The sequence below is a fragment of the Nomia melanderi genome, chromosome 8 (assembly GCF_051020985.1).
Source record: "Nomia melanderi isolate GNS246 chromosome 8, iyNomMela1, whole genome shotgun sequence".
NCBI classification, from domain to species: Eukaryota; Metazoa; Arthropoda; class Insecta; order Hymenoptera; family Halictidae; genus Nomia; species Nomia melanderi.
Window position 1 is genome coordinate 15,494,590 of NC_135006.1, and position 24,663 is coordinate 15,519,252.

Sequence of the window (24,663 nt, forward strand, 5' to 3'; positions counted from 1 at the left end):
GGAGAAACTTCCCCTCGGATCGGGAAAGCTTCGAGGACGTTCTATTTATTACGAGGGAACGGCAGGGCCTCGCGTAATCCTTTCATAAATAACAAAGTATTCGCGTAAGGTTTCTGGGAAGGTGAATGGGACGGCGCTTCAGATTATGGTCGGCCACGGGTCTTCGACGCGTCCGCCTTCGTCCTCCGAGCTCCTTCCCCTCGTGACCACTTGTAAGGCATATTACGCGCTGTTGCGTACGCGCACCTCTCGCGAGGTTTACCGTGGCATAAAGCTGTCGCTCGGACGAGGAGCCCGGACAATGTAGCTGCAAACGTGGAAGTCTTCGAAGTTTCTGTCCTGAAGTCTTCTCCCTCGCGGAATAATCGTAACGAATTTCGCGCGAACTTCTCCGGGAGCTCACTGAGCATTTACCGGTAAATCTGCTAGGCTAAATCATCCCGCTGAATTTCATTGAAACCTTGTAACGAGCTACTGCACAGCTTCCGAGGGAACAGTCTTCCGCGTTTATTCAGCTCCCGAGTTCCCGCGATGTCGCGACCGCGTATCAATCGTCTGGGAGGCAGAGAGTCTCCAGTGCTCGTTTTCATAAACTCGCTATTTATCCTCGAGGCTTCCGCGGTTCGGTAGGATCAACGGGACGAACGAACGTAGAGGCTCCTGCGCGATCTCGTCCTTAGAAGACACTCGGGGACAGGACCGTACTGAGGCTTTGTCACCGCGGCAGGTACTTGGTGGTACCTGTACTACTCTTTGGTCAGGTGCGGGTCCCTTCCTTCCTTTGTTCGGCTATTATCTGTCCGACGAAACAGATAAAGGAACGGTAAACGCAAATACAAATACGCGGTGGTTACCGTTGAATGTTTACATGGTAAATAAATACAACAGAGTTTCAACTATGTACATATTGATTAATGCGGCGATTAATAAACAGAAACGCTGTTCTTTGCTTGACGGTTCGCGAACCACGGAACGTCTCGGAAAAACGAAACACTCGGCGAGTGCAATAAACGGGAGTCCTCGGGTGATACTGACCGTTGCGAAGGGACTGCACCGGACGCAATTACCATACCATTGACATGTTAATCGCCGTGTCAGTCACCGACGACCGACGCATCTGAATTACTAGGAAACAATCGTAACATACTAGATAACCGACGTCGAATGAAAATGTTTAACGCAACTGAATGTATCGCAAAGATTCTAACGCTAAAAAGTCGATAACTATCCCTGAATTTTTCTATTACAAAGGGATAACCTTACGGAAAATCAATATTCTCAATTTTTTCAACAGTCGCCTGAGATGCGACCGAGATAACCGCACCGGCCAATCACCGTGGTTCAGTCTGCGAATGTTTCGCTTATCCCAACTGTCTCGTCTCGTTGGACGGACAACAGCTCCTTCCGATAATTACGCCTGAGCTATCCGGAGAGTCGCGGCAACGCCGTTGCAGCGTATCGTCGAAAATTCAGCAGGATTATTCGCACATCCCGGCGATTCCGTTGTTCGTCGGGGTACAGCGGAATTCACGCGTCGATGATAATTGGTCCGCGCATCGCGTCCATCATTATCGACAGCCGGGAGAGGCCGCCGACGGAAGAACGCGTCGGGCTCGAATATCGTTCGAGGACCCTCGAAATTACGACGGTGCGTTCGGCACCGGATTCCCGACGGACTCCGAGAGCCTCGAGCGAGAGATCGATAGGCCGGTAAACGATAACGCTGCGGTGGATTAAAAGCTCGTTCGCCGGGAAACCAGCTCTAACGCGGTCCCCGGCTCGGCGGAGTCGTTCGAGGGAAGCTGGTCCGGGACGGGCCGACGCAGAGAAGCGTCCGAAGGTGACGATACCGGCGTGCCGGCGGAAAGGTGCGCGGGACTCAAGCTGAGAGCATAATGAGCGGCCGGCGAGTAACGAAGACCGCTCAATCTGGCGTCGATGCCGCGCGCCGCCTCCCCAAAGAGCGCACTCCCGGTTCCCTCGACTCCGATCCACGGACACATTAATCCGTTTAATCTCGAGTTAATTAATGACCATAGCGCTTTAATAATTCTCTGCTGGTGGTCGCGGCGTCCCGCTTTTTCGGGACTGGTCTCTAGCTGCGGGTCCTGATGTCCTCGACGTAACGCGTAATTACCGTAACGTGCCGATTGTTCACCCTTTAACGCTAGGTTTACGGGCATTCATTGTACACTTGATTCTATTATTCCTAAAAGAGAAGAAAGATGCTCGTTTATGTAGCTCGTGGAAACTGGAGATTCGATAGCATCAATCAAAGTCGGCGTGAACATTTACAAAATAATATTTCTAAAATCCAATATGCGTCGATTTGACGCGTTCCGTAAACCTAGCGTTAACTACGACTGCCGTCGACAGACGGTACGAAACTTTCGTGAGATACTAGCGTCGTCGAGTGTTTGCGTTTATGTTTATGCATGATAAACGATCACGTATAAGAAACGAATACAGCTTCTGTACTTTTCTTTTCGTTTCGCGTTTGGACAGACACTTGTGTCGCGTCATCGCTCATCGTACTTACTCGCTTATCCCAGCCGATTATCGCTGTTGCGAGTAGCGTCGAGATGTTTACGTAGCGCGGAAGCCGAGATATCGATGCATACGAAACTGTCCCAGTTTTGACAGGCCACGGTCGAAGAGGGGGGGTCGGACGGGCTGTTACCCTGGTGGTTCTCGGGTCCAGGTGTTTCGTACGGTTTCCAGCGCGTGAAAGGGATTTTAATGGAGGCCGCCGCATTGCCCGGGAAGCCGTTCGCCGGGCACAGTTTACACAGGATTTTCGAAAGAGACGGCTTTATCCGCGCACAGGGACCCGTTTACATCGACACCGGTGTATCGGGACATGTTTGTAGACCGAGCCTGACTAAATGCACTCGGCGAGCGGTTGTTTGCGCAGACTCCGTGGAGTGGGTCTTTCACGATGAATTTCTGTGTATGCAAATACCGAGGCCGGGGCCGCAAGATACCTGAGCCCACCGGCGCTACACAGGTCCCCCTCCCCCCACCGGTGCCCCCTGGGAGAAGCGTTGTTTCGATCCCGCGCGGGCCCGCGGAGCCGTTTATTACCGAACCCGAAAGTGTAACGCTCTCGTATGCATTAAACCGCGATACCGATCGCTTTCAGCGGATAACGCGGATTGGTCTCTTCGTTTTTAAACTCTCGGCCGGCTATGCTCGCTCTCTCGCTCTCCCCGCGTGTCTCTTTCTCTCTGTCACTCTCTCTCTCTCTCTCTCTGTCTGCGGGTCCTCTTTCTCGGTTATCAAAATGCAAATCAAGAAAGCGACGCGCGAAATGCACCCGGAAACGTATTGAGCCTCTCCCAGCAAGTAACGGTGATTTCCAGGGGATTGGGAGGCGGTTGTAAAGCCGAAAGCAATATGCAGCCATCCGTTTAATAAGGACGCAGGGAACGGGGAGGAGCGCGTCAACGAAAAATTACTTGGAAATATTATATTTACCGACGACGCTCCGCCGGTTCGCATCGGACGCGGCTTCCCGGTGTATTCGTTCGACAACGTTGAAACGAATTTCGCAAGTTGCACGCGAAAAACGGGAGATAATAATTTCGCTCGGCGAAGATGATTCAATGCCCCGTGCACGCGGCGGAACGGGGCGCAGCTATTTACACGCGTTGACGACTCAGGCTCGTCCTCGTCTTCGTCGCCTGCGATACACATGCGCGCGTCAGCTCGACGGACCGAACGCATAATCCGTCCTTCCGTGAACTCCGGGGACGAACGGCCACGGGAAGTACATTCGGCGTCGTCATCCTCTTTCTTTAGAATCTTTGTCCCCCTTCCGATGAGGTATAGCTTCCTTTTGTTTCTCCTCGCGACCCGGTTTTCTTTTCACGCGACGTGTTTCGCCCGGAATTTAGTGTCCATAAAAGTGTCCACGTTCCAGAGACTAATGGCGACGCTCGTTTACGAATGATACGCGTGAAATTAAATGCTCGACGAGACTGTCCTTTAATCGATAACGCGAGAACGCGTGTATTCGGAATCACGGCTCACCCTGCGAACCTCGGAACCGAAGGATTAGACGCGCAACGACTGCGAGGAGCAGAAACACGACCGCAAACTGACTAACTCGTCGGCAAACACCGAATGTTTATTCAGATCTCATAGTTTTCAGGAAGGCAGTGGTGTTCCCGTAAGAAAATAAACGCTAACCCGACTTACTCGGCTGTCCCGGGGCTGGCTAAAGGGTTTAAGAGCTCGGGACAGAGGGGATGACGGTGCGTGTCCGCCGTGTTCTTCGTTATTCGTCGCGTTGACCGAGTTATTTATAAAACGAGTCGATACACCGGAGAAAAAGGATACAAGGTCCCGAGCGGAGCGTTCGGTCGACGGATGTATAGGCAAAGCGTGGAGGGCGTCCGGAGCGGGGACCGGCCTGGGCCCGGCCGGGGCCCGGCATACCTGACCTCCAATTATCCCCGGATCTCAAGCAACTGTTCGCTCGACTCCCAGCGTCGTTTTTCGGCCTCGGACCTCCGCGGCCAGAACACCGGCGCAGATAATTCAGATATCATCCCCTTCGATTCCCCGGCAATCCCGGCGTCGAACGAGACGTCCGAGCCGACGACGGCACGGTTTGGGAGCGATGGGGTGCCCCGGGGGCTCGCGTGCCAACTGACGTCTCCCAAAGCGGTCCAGATTCTAAACTGCCGGTCGCGGCCGACCCCGGCGGAGGGACGAGGACGGGAAGAGGGGAAGGCCAGATGGCGAGACAAGAAGAGACGGGGAGACGGATAAAGACGAAACGGCGGCGTGAGAGTGGACACGCTCGGGAGATAGAGAGGTTTTCGAAGGGAAACAGGGAGTTTCTAGGTGCGACGGAAGGGACAGGGGCTCGCCAGAGGAAAGAGAGATAAGCCGAGAAGCGGAAACTGTCGCGAGAGCTCTTTGCCCCGCCCGCGCGGCTCGATGGCACGCCGAGGGATTAAAGCGTTTAAGAGCGGTGATTCCACTCACGGCGAGGCGAGAAGCCTCGCGCGCTTCGGGATCGATCTTCAGGGATTTCTCGTGCCAGTCGATGTCCTCGATCGCGGGGACAGGCGAGCACGAGAACTCCGGAGTGGACGACGATGGGCTTCTTCACGGCCGATCGAGCAACGCGAGGAGCTTCGTCGAGATTTCTGCTCGTAAGCTGCTCGTGTGCTCTAGGTACGACGGTGTCGAAGCGAATCGCAGGGACCGAGCGCATCGCGAAAACATACGCGCATACGGCGATCAACGGGGAACTCGTTTAAACGAGAATCCGGCGGTCTGTTAACTTTCGAAATAACGCGTGCCAGCGTCGAACGCGAGCCCGAACCGCGGGCACGGTCCGCGGGCGTGTAAGAACGATGGTCCAATTAAGGATGTGCCGCCGGTTACTTTCGGTTAATCCGCGAGGAGCGGGAATCCCCGCGGAGCAACGGAACTCTTAACTTCCGGGAAACTTTCGAGTTTCATCGGCCCGCGAAACTCTTCCGTTTCCACGGCTCCGCGAGGCCGCGAATTATCCGGACCGTTTTGCGTGTGTACTCTGCGAATATCTTCGCTACCTTCCCGGCGTTTAATTAAACGTTCCATTAATTGTTCCCCCGGCGTGCCTCGATCCTCCGCTCCCCGGTCCGAGGTGGGGCCTCTCTCGTAACTTTTCCCGCCGGTTTTTCCGGCGACCGTGACGAATGACGCGCGATTCTTGCACGGTCGACCGTCGATTAGGCCTCCGTGCATGACGAAATACTTGAATAGAAATCGAGCCGACCGGAAAGCGTCGTCCGCGCAGCCACCCGATGAGACGGTCGAGCGTGGCGAACTCGCGGGTGCAGCAGCACTGGCCCGGATATCGCGATTTTCGCTCGTCTCGCGGCCGGAGCGCATTGTTCTCCGCTCGGTCGGCACCCCGCAGCGGTACTCATCGCGTCTTGAAAGCTCCCCAAGACGTCCCTCGGCCTCCGCTCGATGGATTTATGAATTTACGGTCACCCCGGTCCACGGGGGGCTAATTGGTGGCAGCGTGAAGCGGTCCGGGCGTTCGGGTCGTACGCTGTTCGGAACGGGAGGAGGAAAGTGGATCCCCCGTTGGCCGTGCACACGCGCGCCGCCCGGCTCCTCTCGTGAAAAACCAACGGTCGCGATAATTGCCGTAATTTCCTCGGGCATCGTTAAAGCATTATCTCGTGGCACGGAGACGCGGCGCCCCGTGATCTCGCGTCCTCCGCACCTGAGACCCACGGGGATCATCGTGGACCCGGAACGACTCGTAATTAGTTCCATTATTTCCACCGAGGCTCGATACTTTCTGCCGGTACCGATACATTCGAGGCGATCTATTTCGGTCCGACGGGGATTATACCCAAATACGATTCCAATTTTGATTCATCAGCGCTAAATTATTAGGGGACAACGTTCCTTTCAGCGTTCCCCGCTCGGCATTTTATTTCGATTTATACGCCGTTCGATAGCCTCGTTATTTCCAATTTTCTTCCCCGTCGTCCGCTCTATGATATATTAATGACGATGATCACGGTCCTCCGCATATTTCCACGCCGACCTGTGATTCGGCCTTTGTGCCGGATTAGGTCAGCCCGAGGCGAACGTCTAATTGCCGGGCGCAGCCTCCCGCCTGGACATTTCAACTGTCCGACGCGAACGACGTTTAATAAATCGATTAATAATCGAAACGAACGAACGTCCGCGAACCCCGAATTAGCATCGATTCCGGCGGATCGCTCGAAGGGCAACCTTCCGATGAATCGTTACCCCGGCCGTAATTTATGCGCTCGGAATTAAAAGGAGCCGGTGTACCGTTAAACGGGCCCCGATAACGAGTCGCGTACACGTTGTTCCGCCGGATCGGTGAACAGTCCACGGTTTTCTACGAGCCACAATAAAAGTGGTAAAAGCGGCGACGCGTTTCCACGGGCTGATCGTCGTCCGCGCTCGAAAACCGGTCCCCGGCTTCGGACTCTTTCCAGCGAGTCACTGAAAACGCGCGGGGAGGGGCCGAAGGGGGGAAAAAAGGAAGCGGTCGAACCTTTTCTAGGTTGCAACGCCTAGAAATTTACATGTCGAGATAAGCTAATGAGACGTCTAACGGTTAGAACTAAACACGCCAGAAGTCTCCATTTCACGAAACTCCCGGCCATTCGGAAGGCGATAGCGACGCTCGTCGAAAACCGACGTTATCGCCCGTTCCGGGCCACTTTTTGCTTATTCACCTGCCCCCGGGCAGCTTTTAAACTTCGCTGTACCGCCCGCGGATACGGAAACGCCGCCCCTAAACGGAATTCACCGTTGGCCGCGCTCTCTTATTCGAATTAATCGAACGATCCGACGCCCGCTTAAATTGATTTCGCCGGATCGTCGAACAGAATGGGCGATCTCCGGCGTTTAAACCTGCATCGTTCCCTCCACCGTTCCCCGGTTTCCAGCGTACGAAACGACGAAAGACCGGGCGGCGACGCGAGAAACGCCGCACCGGAATCCACCGCGTTTTTCCTGATATAGGTACGCGTGCTTCTGGCGGGGCTCGCCGCAAACGCTTTTGAAATTCATCACAACAGCTACTTCGCATAACGTGCCGGAATGAATTATGTCGCGCCGTATCTCGGGCTCGCGTCTTCGTTTTTCTCGAGCGTAATCCAGCCCCTCGCGCTCCGCTGCCGGGTTCGAGGTTTAAATTCGCGGCGACGTTTCGGGTATGCGGCCGCGGAACGCGCGGACCGCCGTTGCACGCCCGTTTCCTCGCCAAATAATTCACCGTCGTTCTCCTGGCCACGGATCCGAAAGTAACCCGAGACGACCGGAAAACACCGGATTACATTGAAAACACCGAACCCGCCCGGATCGAAACGGGTACACTCGAAACCCACTGCCCTCCGAATCTCGAATTATTAACGGGTTTCTCGGGGAAATAGACTCGACGTGTAATGTCAAGCATAATTACATTACAGACGGTGACGTAGATCTGAAAATTCGAGAGCAAGTTTCGAAGTACTGAAATTAAACGTGCCGCTTATTTTGGCGGTGTCACCGGGGGATCTGGAATAACGTATGATTAGATTCTATTAACTCTTTCACCTCAATAATGACAGACTCGCGACGGAAGTTCGAAACTGAATTTGCGAAATGTCAGAGATATTTATGTCTTCTGGGTATAAATGAAATATTACTTTTCTGTTACTAAGCGTTTATGAAGTACGCGTACACATAGAATAGGTATATTTCCTGATAAATCATTAACCAAGTCGTATCGATCATAGTTTAGAAATAAATCATAGATCAAGGTGTTAAACCTATCTCATAATTTTCTAGCGATTCCCGTAACACTGTGAACATACAACGTTCCACTCACGAATCGTCTGAATCCACGTGAAATATTAAAGTTCCCACAACCACGAATATTTCCTTAACGCGAGACTCGATACTGAAATCATCGATAAGTCCAAAGTAATCCCGAAGACAAGGAACGGGTCGAACCTACAGTTCGGAGGAACCGCGAGAAACTTAACATTCGCGGTAGGTTTAATCAGGATCTAATTAAGGGATGAACGCGCCCGCGCGCGGCCTTATTCGGCCGCCTTTCGGGATTAATCCCGTGGCAGCGCGGAATGGCATGCAGAAGTCGGTTAACGATCGGATGCTCGGCGGCGCAGGGTACACCAGGTGGCGGATACAGCGGTCGACCGTCGTCGTTTCTCCCTGGATCTGAGAGGATCCGCAGGCAATCATAACGCGCCTGGTAGACCGAGCGCAAACACGAGTGACGATATTGCAGATGTATCCGCGGCCCGTTTCCCCGGCTGCGGTAATAGATACGGTAATAGACGGGAAATGACAAATTTTCATTACCGGAGAGTGCGTTTCACGGTCCGGTTCGGAATTGTCATGCGACTGAACGAACGATTCTCGAGGAACGCCCGCCGGCCGCCCCGGGTCCGCCGCGATTCACCCGTGTTTCGGGAAATGCTCTGTCAACAGGCCGGCAACAGCGCAACGCGGCGAATTACCATGCGTCCCCGGCTACGGTAATTGACGGAAAATGGTGAAGTTTCATTGAGACCACCCCCACCTCCCCCCCGCCGCGTGTCGCACCGAAATTCCGCGTCGAAGCGGGCGAGCGGCGAAACGAATATCCCCCGGCGACACGGCTGTTTGTAAATCCGCCGGATTTTTCCTAGCCGGGGTTTATCGCCGCTCGCCCGTGGCTGTCTCCTCCTCTCGGCTACCTTCGCGCCGCGGATTGACGACCCCTGCCAGGCATAGGTATAAGCAATTTATTCCCGGGCGATAAATCATCGTCCACCTACGTTCGTAATTTCTTTTTGGATCATAAATCAGTTGGACCTCGGCACCCAGCCGCAAACGCACACGACGGTGCACGGTGTTTCGCGTCCGTGTCGGGATCGACGGAGAATCCGCCGGCATCGGATTCCTTTTTCCCTTCGATCGTACACCCGAATTCGTTCCGCGTTCGCGGAGCCGCTCGAGTTCCGGGAAAATCTCTGTTCAGAGACGTTCGGAGCCGAGCGCGGAGACTCGTCGGAACGAACTGTGGGAAGGAATTGGCCGCCAGCTGGCGAGTCGCGCCCGTCTGTCCGCGTCCTTAACGGGCTAAAGAGACCGCTCCGAAAATGACCGCCACCGAATTAACGCGACCCCGTCCCGCTCGTACCGTCCGGCCGTTAATATAAATTTTACTGCCTCGATCGGGGGGAGCGCGTGCGCGCGGCTCGCTTCCACGTCTGTGTTTACCGTCCCGATATTTTAATGGGCCGCTCGATCGCCGCCGACTGTTTCGGCGACCGGTTCCGTCCCCCGCCCCTCCGGGGATCGAACATCGTCCGGGAAAATCGGTGCCGGAGTCGACACGACGCGCGGACAACTCGGCTCTTTGTACCCGGACCGTTTTAATCTTATCGGTGTCCCGGTTATCGGTCTTTACACGATCTCGCGCGATGCCGGGCCTCGTCCCGCGGCCGTACGCGGCCGATCTCCGGACGGACAAGGCTCGTGACTTTCGTCGAGCGGCCCTCATGTTTATTTAAAAGCTCGCGCGGCCCCGACCACCATTCGCTCGACGACGACGCCGCTCGGCGATCGAGGACGCGCTGCCGACCATCCTCGTACCCGAGGATGCGTGCACTTAGCCGAGGAGCTTGTTACCCGATAACGGCGCCGATAACGGCCGCGACAAAATTCCAGCGATTTCCTCCGTCTTCGGGGAGAAAGCGAGAGAGATCGCGAAACCGGGCGAGGCACGGACGCTCGTGCGACTTAGTCTCCCGTGGGTCGAGCCGTGTACTCGGAGTTGAAGTATTTATTATTGTAATGGTCGGTTATTAACCGGTTCGAGGTATATTCGATGCGTTCGAGGATCGTTGCGCGGTGTAGACCGCCGGCTGGACGGAGGGGACACTCGAGTTCCGAGAGTTCAAGTATCGAGATACATCGCGAAACGAGAGTGTAAGCGGGGAAAACGATCAAAGGGGAAGTCAAAGGACACTGTGAACTTGCTAATTAATCGATAGTAGCTGCAGATCGACGCGCTGAGACTTGTAACCGCAGTTATGAAAGAAACATCTATGTTATCTCGAAAGATATTGATTCTTTCGCGGGATCAATTATTCTCGCGCGAGATTGTCCGACGAGATACGGAGCTCGAATGCTTTTAAAATGGTAGTACGTTCGACGTCGTCCTCAGGTATTAGCGGTTTATCACCGGTACTCCGAACGAACATCCAAGAGCAACGAACTTGCCGTTCCTCTCGCGGTTATCACGTGTTTTTCCGAGGAGCGGCCTCCTACGCGGAGATACGACAAGTTCCTCGGTGTATTTGCCCGGCTAGATACACCGGCTATCTCGCCTGTTTTTGAGGAAGGTTAAACAAACTTCTGACGCCCGAAACCACGGCGAAGATTACCGGTGTTTGTCGAACGATGCATCATCCCCGGCAAACAGACTGCGCAATCCTCATCGCGATGGGATCCACCGCCGCGGACAGGGCTCGGTGGCCTCCAGAGCGATATTTGCTCGCGTTTAAAACTCTTAACCGGCCGCGTTTATTCCGATCCGACACTCGAGTCGCCACCAGACGCCCCGAATCGACCGACCCGCTTTGATCGCGCGTTCGATACCCCGACAGCGCCGAAATCAACCGCGCCCGAGCCGAGAGAAAAGGGATTATCCGCGAAGAAGATCGTTACGCTTCTGGTATCGGTCCACACAAAGCTCTGGATCGTTGGGGTGTGATAGCGAAGTGCCTCAGAGTTTTCGCTAAACTTTTAACCTTTTACACTCGAAGTTTCTCGCTAGAAATTTAACATTTTTTCACGAGGCGAAGACGATGTTCCTTGAAACTAACTCGAAGGGAAATCACAAGTCCCTCGGGGAACAAAGTTATTTTATTCCATTATTTCACGTGTCGAGGCATTATACAAAGTTGAACATTAACCTTTTGCACTCGGAAGTTCTACGCTAGAAATATTTTAACATTTTCTGATGAGGTAACGACGACATTTTGTGAAACTAACTCGAAGAAAAATCACATACGCATCGAGGAACGAAGTATTTCAATACTTCTCAAATCGATACTTCGTACAGAGTACAATATTAAAGATCAAATGTTATAGTTTTACTGCAATCAAGTGGTGAGTGAGAGTCACCGTTCGAGTGCAAAGGGTTAAACATCAGATTTTATAGTTTCACCGAAATCAAATGAAGTGGTGACTGAGAGTCGCCTCTCGAGTGCAAAGGGCTAATACGAGCATGTAAAAGTCACGGTATAGTTGTTGCAACAGGAAACAATCGCGACTTTATCAGTTCCGTCGTGATCGTGATTTGTTTCTCGATGGAAACCGTCGACGGTAAGATTATTCGTTCGAGCATCCCCTTCGAGATTTTCAATCCTCGACTCTCCCAGCAACGAAGGACTTTCCTCCCTGCCGTCTATGTCCTAAACGGATTATCCGAAGGCATCGGGTCTCGGCCGGTACTCCAAATAACACGGGCGCCGTCCGTGAAACGCGAGCGTCCGTTCAGCCGATGAATCCTCCTCGTCCGGCGAGAGCCGAGCCCTCCGCGTCCCGGCGAACCGCGGCCACTTTCTCACGGAATGCATTAACGCCTTTCCGGCGACGCGTAAAGCCGTCGACGAGGATCCACTCGGCGACACGGCGAGGCAACCTCCCGGAGGATGTTTAGCAAACACTCGGAAAATTCGCTGCATCACCTTTTGGGTCGGCGTTCGGCAAACAAGCCCAGCTTGGAGCGCTTCCAGAAAAGCTGTCGCCGGGGCGAGGCGGTAGGCGCCGGCGTCCGCCCGTCAACCGTCACCGAGGAATAATCCGCGCGATCGTAAGTTCGTGCTTCTCCAATCTCCTCGCCCCTTTCATTTCTACGCCCGTGAAATCGGTTCGCGAGTAGAGAGGAGAAGGAAGAGACAGCAGAGACATCGAGGGTAGAGCGAGCGTTCCGGTTTCCGTTGACGACGCCGAGCAGCGTTGCGTCGCTCCGCGTCGCGAGCCCGGAGCACAATATCGCGGGAGCAATACAATAACCACAATGGACCGTTGCCTGCGTGAACCTGTTCCGCAAAGCCGGCTCCCGATCCCGTTTGAAGTTCCCGACGACCAGGCGCCGCAGACCGCTGCTTCCCTTCGCGATCCACCGGGCGAACGAAAGGATTTCTAAATACTCGTCCGCGGTATTTGCGGATATCCGCCGGTAGTCCCCGCTGGGTCCCGAAATACCGGAGCCTGGAACCGGCACACCGGCGAGGAGCAGGGGAAAAGGCCGCCAGAAAGGGTACGGGGACCGGGGGGCGAGCAGATAGAGAGGGATCGGTTTGGAAGGGGAAGGGAACAAACGACGGGACCTTCTCTCACGGGGCGCCTGCAATCCGATCCTCAAAGCACATCGGGTAAATACACCCACGCGGGCGTGCGGCGGGGAGGAAGGAACGTTTAATTAATTCCATCCAATGCGCCGGTACGGCTGTAGAACATAGCCGGCAATTCCGACTGCATTTTCGCGATGCGTGCTGCCTTGTTGCGTTTATACGCGTGGGAGTGCGTCGCGCAACGGCTAAGTGTTTGCCCAGTGGCACAAAGCGGACCGCCGCTGGGCTATGCTCGAATCCGCGGTAACGTTCATATTCGAGATGATTGGACACCGGAGCTAGCCGGGCTGTGCAAGTGGCCATCGCCGGGCTGGGGGGGGGGCCGCATCGACGCGCACGGAGAATAATTTCTTGGGTATGCGACCAGCGGAGCGATGCGACGGATGCCTAGAACGACGCGTATTTGGGTTACCACGCGCGGTTCCGCCGGTTGCGTGTTATCGCGGCTTAAACTGTACGCCGGGACGCAGAGATTCGTGTAATTAACTGTTCGCCTTGCTACGTCGATTCACGGTCGAAGCGAAGATTTCGAACCGAATCGAATACGCGCCACACTTACGGGATACCGTTAATTCGCTTCGAATCGCGATCGAACGGTTTTCTTTCTCTTCCATCGTACGCCTCTAGTCGCTCGCGATCGTAGGAACCCACGGCTGGCTCCGGCCCGCGACCCATATTCCACCCGCACGAGTTCCGTTGGCTTTTCACGCTGCGCGACGCTCCCGATCTCGGCGCGACGATAACGAGACGGATGTTCCGTTACCGCCGCCACGCTCTAATCCAGTTTCCTGTGCACGCGCAACGAGACCGGATAACAGTCCAGCGACCGTGCGCTCGCGGCACGCGAGAGACGACCGTTCGAACCTCTCCGCCTCGGTGGATCTTCTCATGAATCCGCGGTACGCGCATCGATCGAAGGGAGAGAAAGGGTGGCGCGTCGATTTCGAGGCCGGAGACACCGCGGAAACAAGGGGAACGCAGTCGCGACTCCATCTTCGTCGGGTTTTAAATGATCCCGGCGCAGACGAGAGGCAACGAGCGTCGCTCGGCGCGACGACTTTGTCTCTCGTCGCGGCCCCCGCGGAATTACCCCGTCGCCGCGGCGTGTCGCGCGGAGTCCTGTCATTCAGCCGGCTCGTCGGCGCATTGTGCCAGCCGGTCGACGCTGGAGCACCCCAGAAACGAGCGAACCCTCGTCGGAGGGCAGCATAGTGCAGACGCGTAGCAAAGGGCAACCTAGCCTCCGAACCCGGCGCTCTCACCCCACGTGTTTCTTCTTTCTCCCCGTTCCCTCCTTTTTCTTCCTTTTCATCCGGCGAGTCACCGTGTTCGCGCTCCTAAAAGGACGACACCGGTACTCCTCGCCCTCCGCCCTCCTGCAAACAGCACACGTCCCCCCCGCCCCTCGCCCGACGGGAGCACTCTGTCGCACCCTCGTGAAAGAAGTCTGCCCGCGTATCCACCAAGAAAGCTGGAGAATCGGGCGATCGGCAGACGGCGAGAGGGGTTGAAATAGAGAGGAGTGCAAGGGAGGGAGACTCTAGCGCAGAGTCTGAAGTGGGGGATGACTCGATTGGAAGGGGAAGCTGGCAACGTGTAGAGAACGGCAGAGAGGGAGAGCGGTGGGTGGGGGTAGACACGAAACGGAGCCTCGGTGCGATCGGGCGAAAGCGGTGAGCAACAGTGTGCCGCGCGTCGCCGACAAGCGAGCGTTGTCAGTTTGGTTTCCGGGAGCGCAGGAACCGCGTGTCGCCGATCCCGAGAGAAACGAACACGTTCTTCTCGTCGCGTGTGCGTCCACCGATTGTTTCCTTACGCGAGTCGATCGGGCCGACGGTTCGTCGGGAAGCTACGCGAGTTCGGTGCACAGGTGCCCGCGAGACGCAAAGGAGATACCAAGTACGAGACATCCGAATTCGGAGTGGTCGAGTCGTTCCTCGGGAATCAGTGCAGGTTTCGCGAGGTGCAATCCGTGCAAAGTGATCGACAGTGCGATCGCCAGTGTCACGAGCAGCTTCTACCCCCTGGATTACCGTGCTCGTTGAACGGCGTATGGATCGCGCGATCCGTTCGACCGATCTGCAGCGGAGATCCTCGAGCGCCCCACCGCTCGACGGACAGCCGTCAGGGTTCCTCCGTCGAGGAACGATCGCGCGGCAGAGGTGGTCGATCGGCGGTCGGAGGAATCGACGCTGATCGACGGGTGATCTAGGCAAAAGTGATCGCGACCGTCAGAACACACGCACCGCGTCTCGGTGAATCGAAAGGGAGATAGGAAGAAGCGAGAGGAAGGGGCTGGCGAGACGGAAGTGATCGACAGTTTACGGAAGATCGATCCGCGCAGGAATCATTGTTCTCGCGGCGCGATCGAACGAGTGGTGTGCGTCGGAACCCGGAGCAAAGGTGACCGAGTTCGCAAAGGAAATGTGCTGCTAGCAAACCGGCAAGGTGTCGCCCGAATTCTTGAGGTACGCATAATCACCAGGTTGCGAGTAATGGTCTCTCCTCGGGATTTCCGGGCGGACGCAAGCGGGTACGCGCGCTGCGACGATTACGATCCGAGCAGCAGACGGCGCGATAATTGTGCCGGGAAATGGACCGTGTCAGAGGAGGGTGAAAGCTCGTCTCGTCGGGAAACGCACGGTTTTCGGAGCGTGGAAATTACCCGCGGACCGTCGAGCGCTTTTCAGCGACACGTGGGGACCCGGCCCGATACATATCTCTCCCTCTCCTTTCGGTTTCAACGCGACCGCGCCGTTCCGCGAGATTTTTTCCCCCGGAAAGCGGATTATCCAGGATACGATCCTGGAAACCGGCTGTTCCGCCGGATATGATTCCCATCGTAAAAGTGGAAAGTGACCCCCGCCGTCGTATCGATTTCGGATTTGCGATTCGCGGGCCGCGCCGTCGGGTCCGACTGGCTCCGGAAAATCTGTCCGCCCGGGACGCGAGATTCGCTCGCGACCCGCGCCCGTCGAATTTCCATCCTATGTTCGCTCGTTCTGTCGGCGGATCTCGCGGACGGATTTCCGTTCGTCGGGGAAATCTGTATCGGGAGCGAGAAGGAACGCGGCGACCTCGCGGAGTGGTTCGCGTCGACGGATCTCGTCGAACCTGTCGCGATTCAAAAGTCTTTTCGGTTTCCGCAGCGTCGCCGGATTCACGGGTGCGCAGATATATATATATATATATTTTCTCGCGGTTAACGTAATGCGATAGCCCAGCCGCGTCCGGATCCAATTCACCGGCGGACCGAGCAGCGAGAAAACGAGACCGGGGCGAAACAGACGAGACGGGAAAGAAATTCCGCCGGTGTGCGTCGGGCTGCCGGAGAAATGTGGAACTTAACGCGGCGAGCAAACAAATAAAGCATCTCCGACGGGAATTGAAAAGAGAGTCGACGGGAGCTCTCCTCTTCTTTTCTCTTCTTTTCTCTCCGTTCCCCGGGCCTCTCTCCTCTTCGCCGCTCCTCTCCGGCTGTTCCAAGGTACGCGCGACGAGGATCGATACTTCGCGACTCGCAGCCGCGAAGCGTCGCGCGAGATTAACGCGCCGGAATATATGCACCGTTGCACGCCGGTTCGCCTTTTCTTCTTTTTCCCCCGGCGAGTTATCGGCGTCGCTCTCCACGGGTTCCGCCGAGCGTCGGCTCGACGACTCGCGCGGTTCGTTCACCTGTTGGTGAATTTCCATCGAGTCGCGGGGGTGTTTACTCTCGATTGGCCGGCGTAATGGAGAATTTTCATCGCGGTAATTAAGCGGATCCGCGGCCGCGCCGGAAACGCGGGGTGCCGGCGTTCCATTTGCGAAATTACGGGCCGAGAGCGAACAGTTGCGCGCCGGCGGTATTCTTCGGGGTCGGCGCGCGCTGAGTTTCGTCGCGTTTCGTCGCCGGCTGCGCCCGATACGCGGCCGCCGCGCTTTCGAGGAACCTCTCGGCGGATTGATTTGAAGAGGTTACCGCGAGCGTGGCAGCGGGGGATGAAATTAGAAATAATCTCGAGGCTGGCGCGCACTCGCCAGGATCCGATGGCGAGTCGAGCGAGGCGAGTCGAGCGAGGCGAGTCGAGCGAGGCGAGAGCACGTCTGCCGCTGACAGTTATTAGGAACTTATGGGCGGAGAGTTCACGGTGAAAATTCGTGCTAGACCCCGGTACGTCGGAGTAGTTCGTTTTCTGCCCTGGACGCGGCACCGTTTATTTTCACGGCGCGCACACTGGAGCGTGCCGGTCTCCGCTCGGGAAATATCAGGACTGTTTATCCTTTTTTCCCGTAGACGCGTCAAAGTAGCAATACCGTGCTTTTTTCCTCTTTCGCTCTCTCTTCCTCGATACCGCCACTCCGCGAGCGGCGAATGGAAAAAAAATAGGAAAAACAGCAAAAAATATTGTACAGCGATTGATACTCGATACTGGAACAATTTTGTCGTGCAAAGGTGGTACCGATCAAATATAAAGTTCGGCAGGTGAAAAAAGCGCGCTGGACTACGGCTATTGTAGTTGAAACGAATCGGTCCGCAGGTCGAATTTCGAGAACCGTCCGGCGAAGTGACAGGATCGAAAATTGACCGATCGGCAGAGCGGATACATACCTGCTTTCGTACGAATGACGAATTTCCCGGTCCCACCCGCCTCGGAAAGGGAACAATTTTTCCCCGTGGAGGGTTGACGAAGATCGCGCGGAATGAAATATTCACGGTTGCGATATTCCCCTGGAAAAGTTGTTTCGAAGGATCCTGCTCCGCGGGTCGCCTCGGTTGCGCCCTTGGCAGTGAATAGTCCCCGGAAACGGCGACAGATGGAGGCACGACGCGGACCACGATGCTCCGCGCGGATCGACTGTCCGCGTCGTTTTCACTGTCCGACCGGCGACGCGAATTTCGTTTACGTGCCGTGAAATATTTATAGCGATCGCCGGCCGAAGATTAGACTCCCAACGACGAACCCCGGTCCGTTTCGATAACGTTAATCGCAGCCTTTTCGGTTCCGTGCGCCGATCGCGATGTCCTAACAGGACAATGACAGCCCGGAAACATGAAATCCAGCCCGTTATCTTCGCAACGTTACGATCGCTGTAGGGTGCGCGCGTTTCAATCCCTTCGGAATTGGCCGCGGTCCGCGAGAAGTCTCGTTCCGAATGGGAATAAAGGCGCGCCGTTTAAAAGAGGAAAGGGTGGGACGCTAATCACGGAAAGTTGACGACCGATAAACCAGAGGTTCGAGCTACTAAACACGCGGACAGGCTCACGTCGGCTCGTAAACTTGTGTCGGGAAACGATATCGGCGGGCTGCGCGGGTGCGCGGCTCGCGTCCCGAGCGCAACATCCAGCGACTAAAACCCGACACCTGCCCACCCTCTCTCCCGCCGCCGAATACCTGACTCTCGAAGTCGTTTCCGTGCTCGAGGGTCTCGGTTTAATAAAGCACCGGTGAGAAACGTGGAACACGTGCGTGCAAAAGTTCTCCCTACGGAATACGCGAGGGTGTAACGGCGCACCGAGGTGTACCGGGGGGTGGGATGGGGCGAAAGTAGAGGGAACGGAGGAAGGAAGAAAGTTACGAGGGTGGTTACGTGGCGCAGGGGTGGGCCGCGAGCAGTTTTAGGCGACCGGGTTTCGCCTTCCCTTTCGTCGCGATCCCTCCCGCGGAATGTTTCAGCCGGCAGTCGAAATTATTATATCGATAGGTCCGCGGGAAATCGAGATACGAGGGGCCGGACTCGCGGCGCAATATCGGTAACGGGGGCAGCGGGATTTAACGGGCGGAATTCGCCTCGCAAGTGGCCCGGTGTACCCGTATCCGCTCGTTTCCTTGGTAAACTCGGATATTGGAAAATGCAGTGAACTTATGTCAGAATGGGAACAGTTCTGGCCGTTACCGGGAATAGCCGGGAGCTTTTCAACCTGCCGGCGAAACCCCTAAATTCCTTCGCCGGGACGCGAAACGCCGGCGAATTAAACGATCTTCTCGCAAGACGACGACGACGAGGACGACGGGAGAAACACGCGAGATTCGAGAAATCGAGAAAACGAAACCCAGAGGGTGAGAATGACCCTCGTCAAATTGCACGCTCTTCGATGGAGAAATAGAGCCCAGCAAGTGGGAAAACGAGAGAGAGAGAGAGAGAGAGAGAGAGGGAGTGGAAAGGAGGGTGCGGAACTTTGTTTCTATGGCAAGCTGGGCGGGAGAGTTTTGCGACAGTTTCGAAAACCCAGCAGCCACCCCCTACCCTACACCACTGGCCCGATCGCGTTCAACTTTTGTCCGCCGCGGCGTCCGGCGATTGTCACACTCGTGACGAGAGTATCGATGTTGCCCGAGGGGGATGATCCTGCGAGATTGCCGGCTGCCATTCTAACCCCGATCGTTCCTCTGTCTCCTCCGCGTGTCTACAAACACTCTCTGTCGTTGTATCATTGGGGGATCGATGCCAACTCGTCACAGGACAAATATTTAGAGAGCTCTCGGTGCGCAGCGGCGACTGCGATTAATGCGTTTTATAAATTTGTCCTGGGACGAATCGCGGACGGTTCGGGAACGATCGGGAGCTGACCGTAGCTCCCTTTAACGTGGCGCGGCTCTCTGGAGACCGAGGGAAAAGTAATCGAAAAATTATCGACGATAGCGATACATATCTTACGCGTACAGTTATCAACGGTGCATCTATCGTATCGGTGGAAATGATCGGTCTTAGTGCTCTCACTTTGTAATTATCGATATCTTAGAAGTTTTCGGTATTCGAAATGAGTTCCAAGATGAATTAGCTTGAATATTAACGAATATATCAGAGGAAATCGATAACAAACCGTTACGATCGTTAGAACAGCTACGTATCAATCCCAACGAATGCTCGGTAGTTCCAGTGTTAGAGATACAACGAAGGAGAATAAAAGAGGTCATGTTTATTCTTGTACGCCATCATGCTGGATAAAGAGAATAACGTTAGGCGCGACAATAAACGAACAATAAAACCTTGTTGCGTCGCGAGAGGAAATTGAAAGTTCGTTGCTCGAGGTCTCCGAGTGATTCACGGCTTTCGGTGAAAACATAACCAAGTCGGGTCGTTCGGTAATAAGCATTGAAATCGATCGACGTCGTATCGCGATCCTCGGCTCGACGATCCGCCCGAGCATTCGGTAAATCCACGGAATGTATACCGAAGCCCCGTGTAACTTCGGCGACGGACGGACGGCTACGAAACGGCAAGAATTAAAACACTGCTGAAACCTCGTCAGGCTGACAAGCATGGTTTGCGTTCGGTTTATTTACGACGCTTGTTCGCGAGTTCTCTCTACCGATCGTTACACGGGAAAATTATAGCGCGTGGGCGGCCCGCGTATTTTCCGATGCTCGCAGATTTACGGATCGTTAAGCCCTACGAATTTACACGGTTCTTCTTAGCGACCGCTATTTGCGGCCGACCGGAGCCGGGCTTTATTATTCGTCGCGCGCCTACGCTGCCGCGGAGCACCGCTTCGAGGCCCGTCGAACGGAGCGAACGCGTCGCGAGTGAAATCTGTCGCGAAGAAGTCGCGCGTGACCCTCGTCCCGCGATGTAAACGCTCGGCAACGGAGAAGCGGCAGTCGGCCCGGAAATTTCAGGACGATCTTCGAGATTGAAACGGAAGCATGGACGACTCGATCGTTCGGTACAAAGGGATCCGATAAAAAATTGCTGGGACCAGTTCGAAATAGCAGGTTCCACGGGCGGCGCGGATAGGGGACGGGGGGTGTGTCGCGATTCGAGGGGAGCACGGAGAAGCGTCCAAAGGAAACGTACGGTTTTCCCGGGTGTGCACGGCCGACGGATGCGTTCCTTTTCTTCGGCGTGTCGGTGGAAAGCGAAGCGACGCCGGGAAGGGATGGAGGGTGCGGCGGAGGGAAAAGGGGAAAAACGACAAGTGCGTCAGACGGCACGCATCGGTCGTAGCGCGACGCGCACAGCTCCGGGGGATCTTGGGAAATGTTACGAGCAGGAGATCACCCTCCGGGGAATATTGTCGGGCTCGAAGGTTATTTCTGGATCGCGAAAACTTTTAATAGCTTTCTGATAGCTTATTGGTCGGCCTTATAAATAATTTCATATCTCGTGTCCTCCTATCGAACTGTCTCCGCTTTTTCCCCCGGTGCGCCTCTCCCTTTCTCCGCCCTTCCATTGTGGACGGTGTTGCGACGGATTCCCCGGCGGAGACAGCGCCGCTCCAAAGCTAGCGGCGACGGGGACGAGAAACTTTCTTCCCATCTATGGAGGAATTATTACCATTATTATTTATTAGACGGGACAAACTGCGAGAGCATCGACCGAGCCGCAGCCCTGATACGGGGGAAACGGTGAAATATCGCGCGACGCTCGTGCTTCCGAGGAACGTCGCCTTACAGCTGCGTGCTGCAACGTCGTTCGACTCGTCCGCTTCGCGATTAGCCGTTCCATTAAACAAATTATCGGCACTCGACGCGGGATTCTTGTTTCATCCCCTTGGCGGCCTTCCAAACGAATCCTCGGCCGCGACGCGGCGTAATTCCCGTAACTTCGCGTTCAACGAACAACTCTGTCCACCGGCGGAAATCACTGGGACGGGATCGAAGCGCGAAATTATGGAAGCCGGCGTCCCTGATTACGATCGAGTCGACTCGGAATCAAACCGGAGTCGCCGGGAAGGGTTGGCCGTCGGCGCTGGTCGCCATCGTGGAAATAATCTGGATCCACGGGCGTAGCCGCGCCCTTCGCCCGACCCTACGGCTGGTAACCGCGCTGCCACCCTTCCCGCCGTCCGCGTCCACCTATAAATAACGTCTCTTACGCACGCTGGAGCAATTTTCTCGCGGAGATACCGGCCGGAAACGATCCTGGCTGCATGCATAATAGTAATGAGCCGAGACCGGGCGAGAATTCGGCCGAAATAATTGCGCGTTCGCGGCGGAACAACCCCCTATCAGATGCCACGAAAAATCCACGTCCACGGTTCCCGGCCGCTTAACGAACCAGCGGCCTTCCGTGCGTCTAAATGCACCTCGCGGACGGTTGAGTTCGATTGTCGCTCGGATTTAGAACCACTGGAAATTCCGAACTCGCTCGGGTAACAGCCAACCGCGCCGTTGATAAACTACTTCCGTTTATGAACTGCGGGCCATAATAACGGCAGACGCCGTTCATCCGGTAACGACAGCGCGAGAACCGGCTCGCGGTACGACAACCTGTCCCCGGCGTTTATCGGCAATTCCAGCGCACATCGGTCGTCGGAGAAGAGGCACGTGTTTCGGCTCGTCCGCGCCTTCGTTGTCTCGCGAGTTTCTCTCGTCCTTTGCGCTCCGCTCGCCCCCGTCCCCCGGTCGCGGAGCACGTAAACAGGCACCGGCGAGGTCTTTCGTTCGGTGTGGTCCGACGGGATGAGGCCGGTAATCGACGATCCTCGCATAAACGAGCCGCGAAGAGGTGGGAAAGAAGAGGGACGCCGGGAGAAAGGACGCGTCGCCTGCAACGCCGCCGGGACCACGGCCAAGGGAAGATTAACATAGAGATGAGGACGCCCCGAGTCTTTTCCGCGTGAGTTATGTTCCCGTGGCCTCTCCTCCTTCGCGTGCACGCGCCCCGTTCCGCGACTCCCGCCGCGTCACGTGGCCCCATTACGCGGCATTAAGCGTTGCGTCATAAAGCGGACGCCGTAACGCACGCGCCTACCTTTTATCGCGAGCCTGCCCGAAGACGCGCACCGCGAGGGACGGGTTTCGCTCGTTCCGCGAGTCTCGTAACTCCGTTGTCTGCGTTCGTTACCTCGGAGTCCCTTGTTTTTCCGCGGTACTAATTGAGTTTCGTTGGCAGCGCCTGGCGATCGCGAGAGGACTCGCCTCGACGAACAGTGCCGCGACCAGAGAGCAATTCGATGGACGAAACTCGTGTCTTAAATTTTGTAAATCGGTCGATGTTTCGGCGATAGGCTCGTGGGTATCACGGAGTAACGCTGAAGCGTAATTTTACGTAGAACAGACTTAACGAACCTTAGCGTCCGATTGGAGATTTGAAAACGCGGGAGTTTAAGGTAGGGCCGAAGAATCCTTCGGGACGAAGACGACGTCGAACACGCGCGAGTCACCCGTCGTCGAGAGCTTCCGGATGCAAGTGTCAGTCAAGATGAAAAAATAGTTTTGCCCAGCCAGCACCTCAATTGGTGGCACTGTGGCGGCGAAACGAGGCGCTCGGCGCGCGATTGGTGCGGGGAAGCGAACTCCTCGAGCGATTTCACGGAGCGCGGAGCCGAAGTCGCACAGGATTCTCCACGGTCGAAGGGGTTTCAAAGACACGCCGGGGAACGGCGAAGCGGCGCGGCGCTCGCGGCTGAAATGGATCCCATCGGCGTGGGTCGAGAGCGCAACGATCGCGGGGGACAGGAATTGATGACCGCCGGTGGACACTGCTGGGTCAGAGAAAGCGGACAAATTGAGAACGATGTGGGTGGAGAATAAGCGTTCCAAAGAAACGACGCTCGACGCCGTTTCGTCCGCGGCATATTTCATAATCCCCGGTATCGCGTTCCCGCGATCCCTCGAGACGCGAGCGTGTTCGGTCCGGCGCGATTCGTTTCGATCCGCGATCGTCGGGGAGCAGCCGCGCGATTCGCAAACAGCCGTAATCATCTCCGCGACGCGTATCAGCGCCGGGTGGCGGGCGCGTCCGAGCGCGCCAACGCTCGCGTCGGTCGTGTTTGTATCGCTTAACCGAGAGATACGCGACGGCAGGACTCGTCGAGCGGAGCTAATGCTGAAATAATGCGACGCCGGACGCTCGTTGCCCGGTTCGCGGTCCGCGATCGACCGAAAACGCGAATCCCCGGTCGCACAGATTGCTCCCGCCCACGCGCCTCGACGCGCTGTAATCTGCGTCGATACTTTCGCCCGTAAATTCCAGGCGGCGAGACTGAAGAATACTCGAAACGTCCGATTTTATTAACTAAGGCCTTGTAAAAGGAGACGCGACTCCGAGGATCGGTATGGAAAATACTTTTCCTCGTGCCCCATCGCGTTCCTACGCTGGAAAACGATTCTACGTCGAACGAGACTCCGATTTTTGGAAGTAATTTTATTCGTTGATCCACCGTCGGTACGTGCACACCTTTTCCATTTTCATTTCGAGTAGAACTAACGGTAACGCTGACGTTACGGGGACAGATGATTTTATATACATGATTGATTGCGCGGTTGTCGATACTTCCATCCAGGAAGAACAATTGGCCGAAACAAAAACGCGCGTCCGTGTCGGGAAGTTCCGCGAACCGGCGAGGTCGGCGTTGCGCGGAATAGAATTCATTTGGCGGAAGATTTCCGTGGAACCGGGCTAAAATGTAATCCGCGTTAAGGCGGATCTTTTGTGCGCTGGAAATGCTCAAAGTTCCGCGGTGTATTAATAAACGACCATCAAAAGACTCCCATTCGCACTTCGCGCGGCTCGTTCCCGAAGTTCTCCTCGACGGCGCCACGGGGAAATTATTCATACATCATTTCGGACACGGAAACGATCGGCGTTTCGTCTCTTTTCCCGGCTTTGGCTCCCTAATGACCGTATTTGCGCAATTACCGGCCCGCGCCCCGCGGGCTCCCGTTCTCGCGGAAAACTACGAACGATATTAACGCCGTCCCCGTCCGCTCGCGAGTCGCGATTGTTCGCCCAAAACGGGAACGAAGGAAACGCGTCGACGGACGGATAATAGGTTTCGCCGCGTTCCGAGGTCTATCACCCGTTGCATCGAGCATCGCGC

The 24,663-nt window shown here is 55.6% G+C and overlaps 1 protein-coding gene across 6 annotated transcripts in view; it reads left to right on the forward strand.

Annotated features, from left to right (window-relative positions):
* Positions 1-24,663, forward strand: part of pxb (putative Hedgehog signaling attenuator pxb) — a 245,006-nt gene that overhangs the window by 161,832 nt on the left and 58,511 nt on the right. Inside the window, exon 1 of one of the 6 annotated variants that reach the window (XM_031969427.2) lies at positions 14,610-15,382. The exons of 3 other annotated variants lie outside the window; for them this stretch is intronic. Coding sequence is in view for 1 of the 3 variants with exons in the window: in XM_076369796.1 (XP_076225911.1) it covers positions 22,432-22,457 (26 nt within the window). In the remaining 2 variants the exon portion in view is untranslated. Of the gene's footprint in view, positions 1-14,609; positions 15,383-22,352; positions 22,458-22,615; positions 23,360-24,663 lie in introns of those variants that run through there. 2 more of the 6 variants (XM_076369796.1, XM_076369799.1) reach the window with 2 other exon arrangements.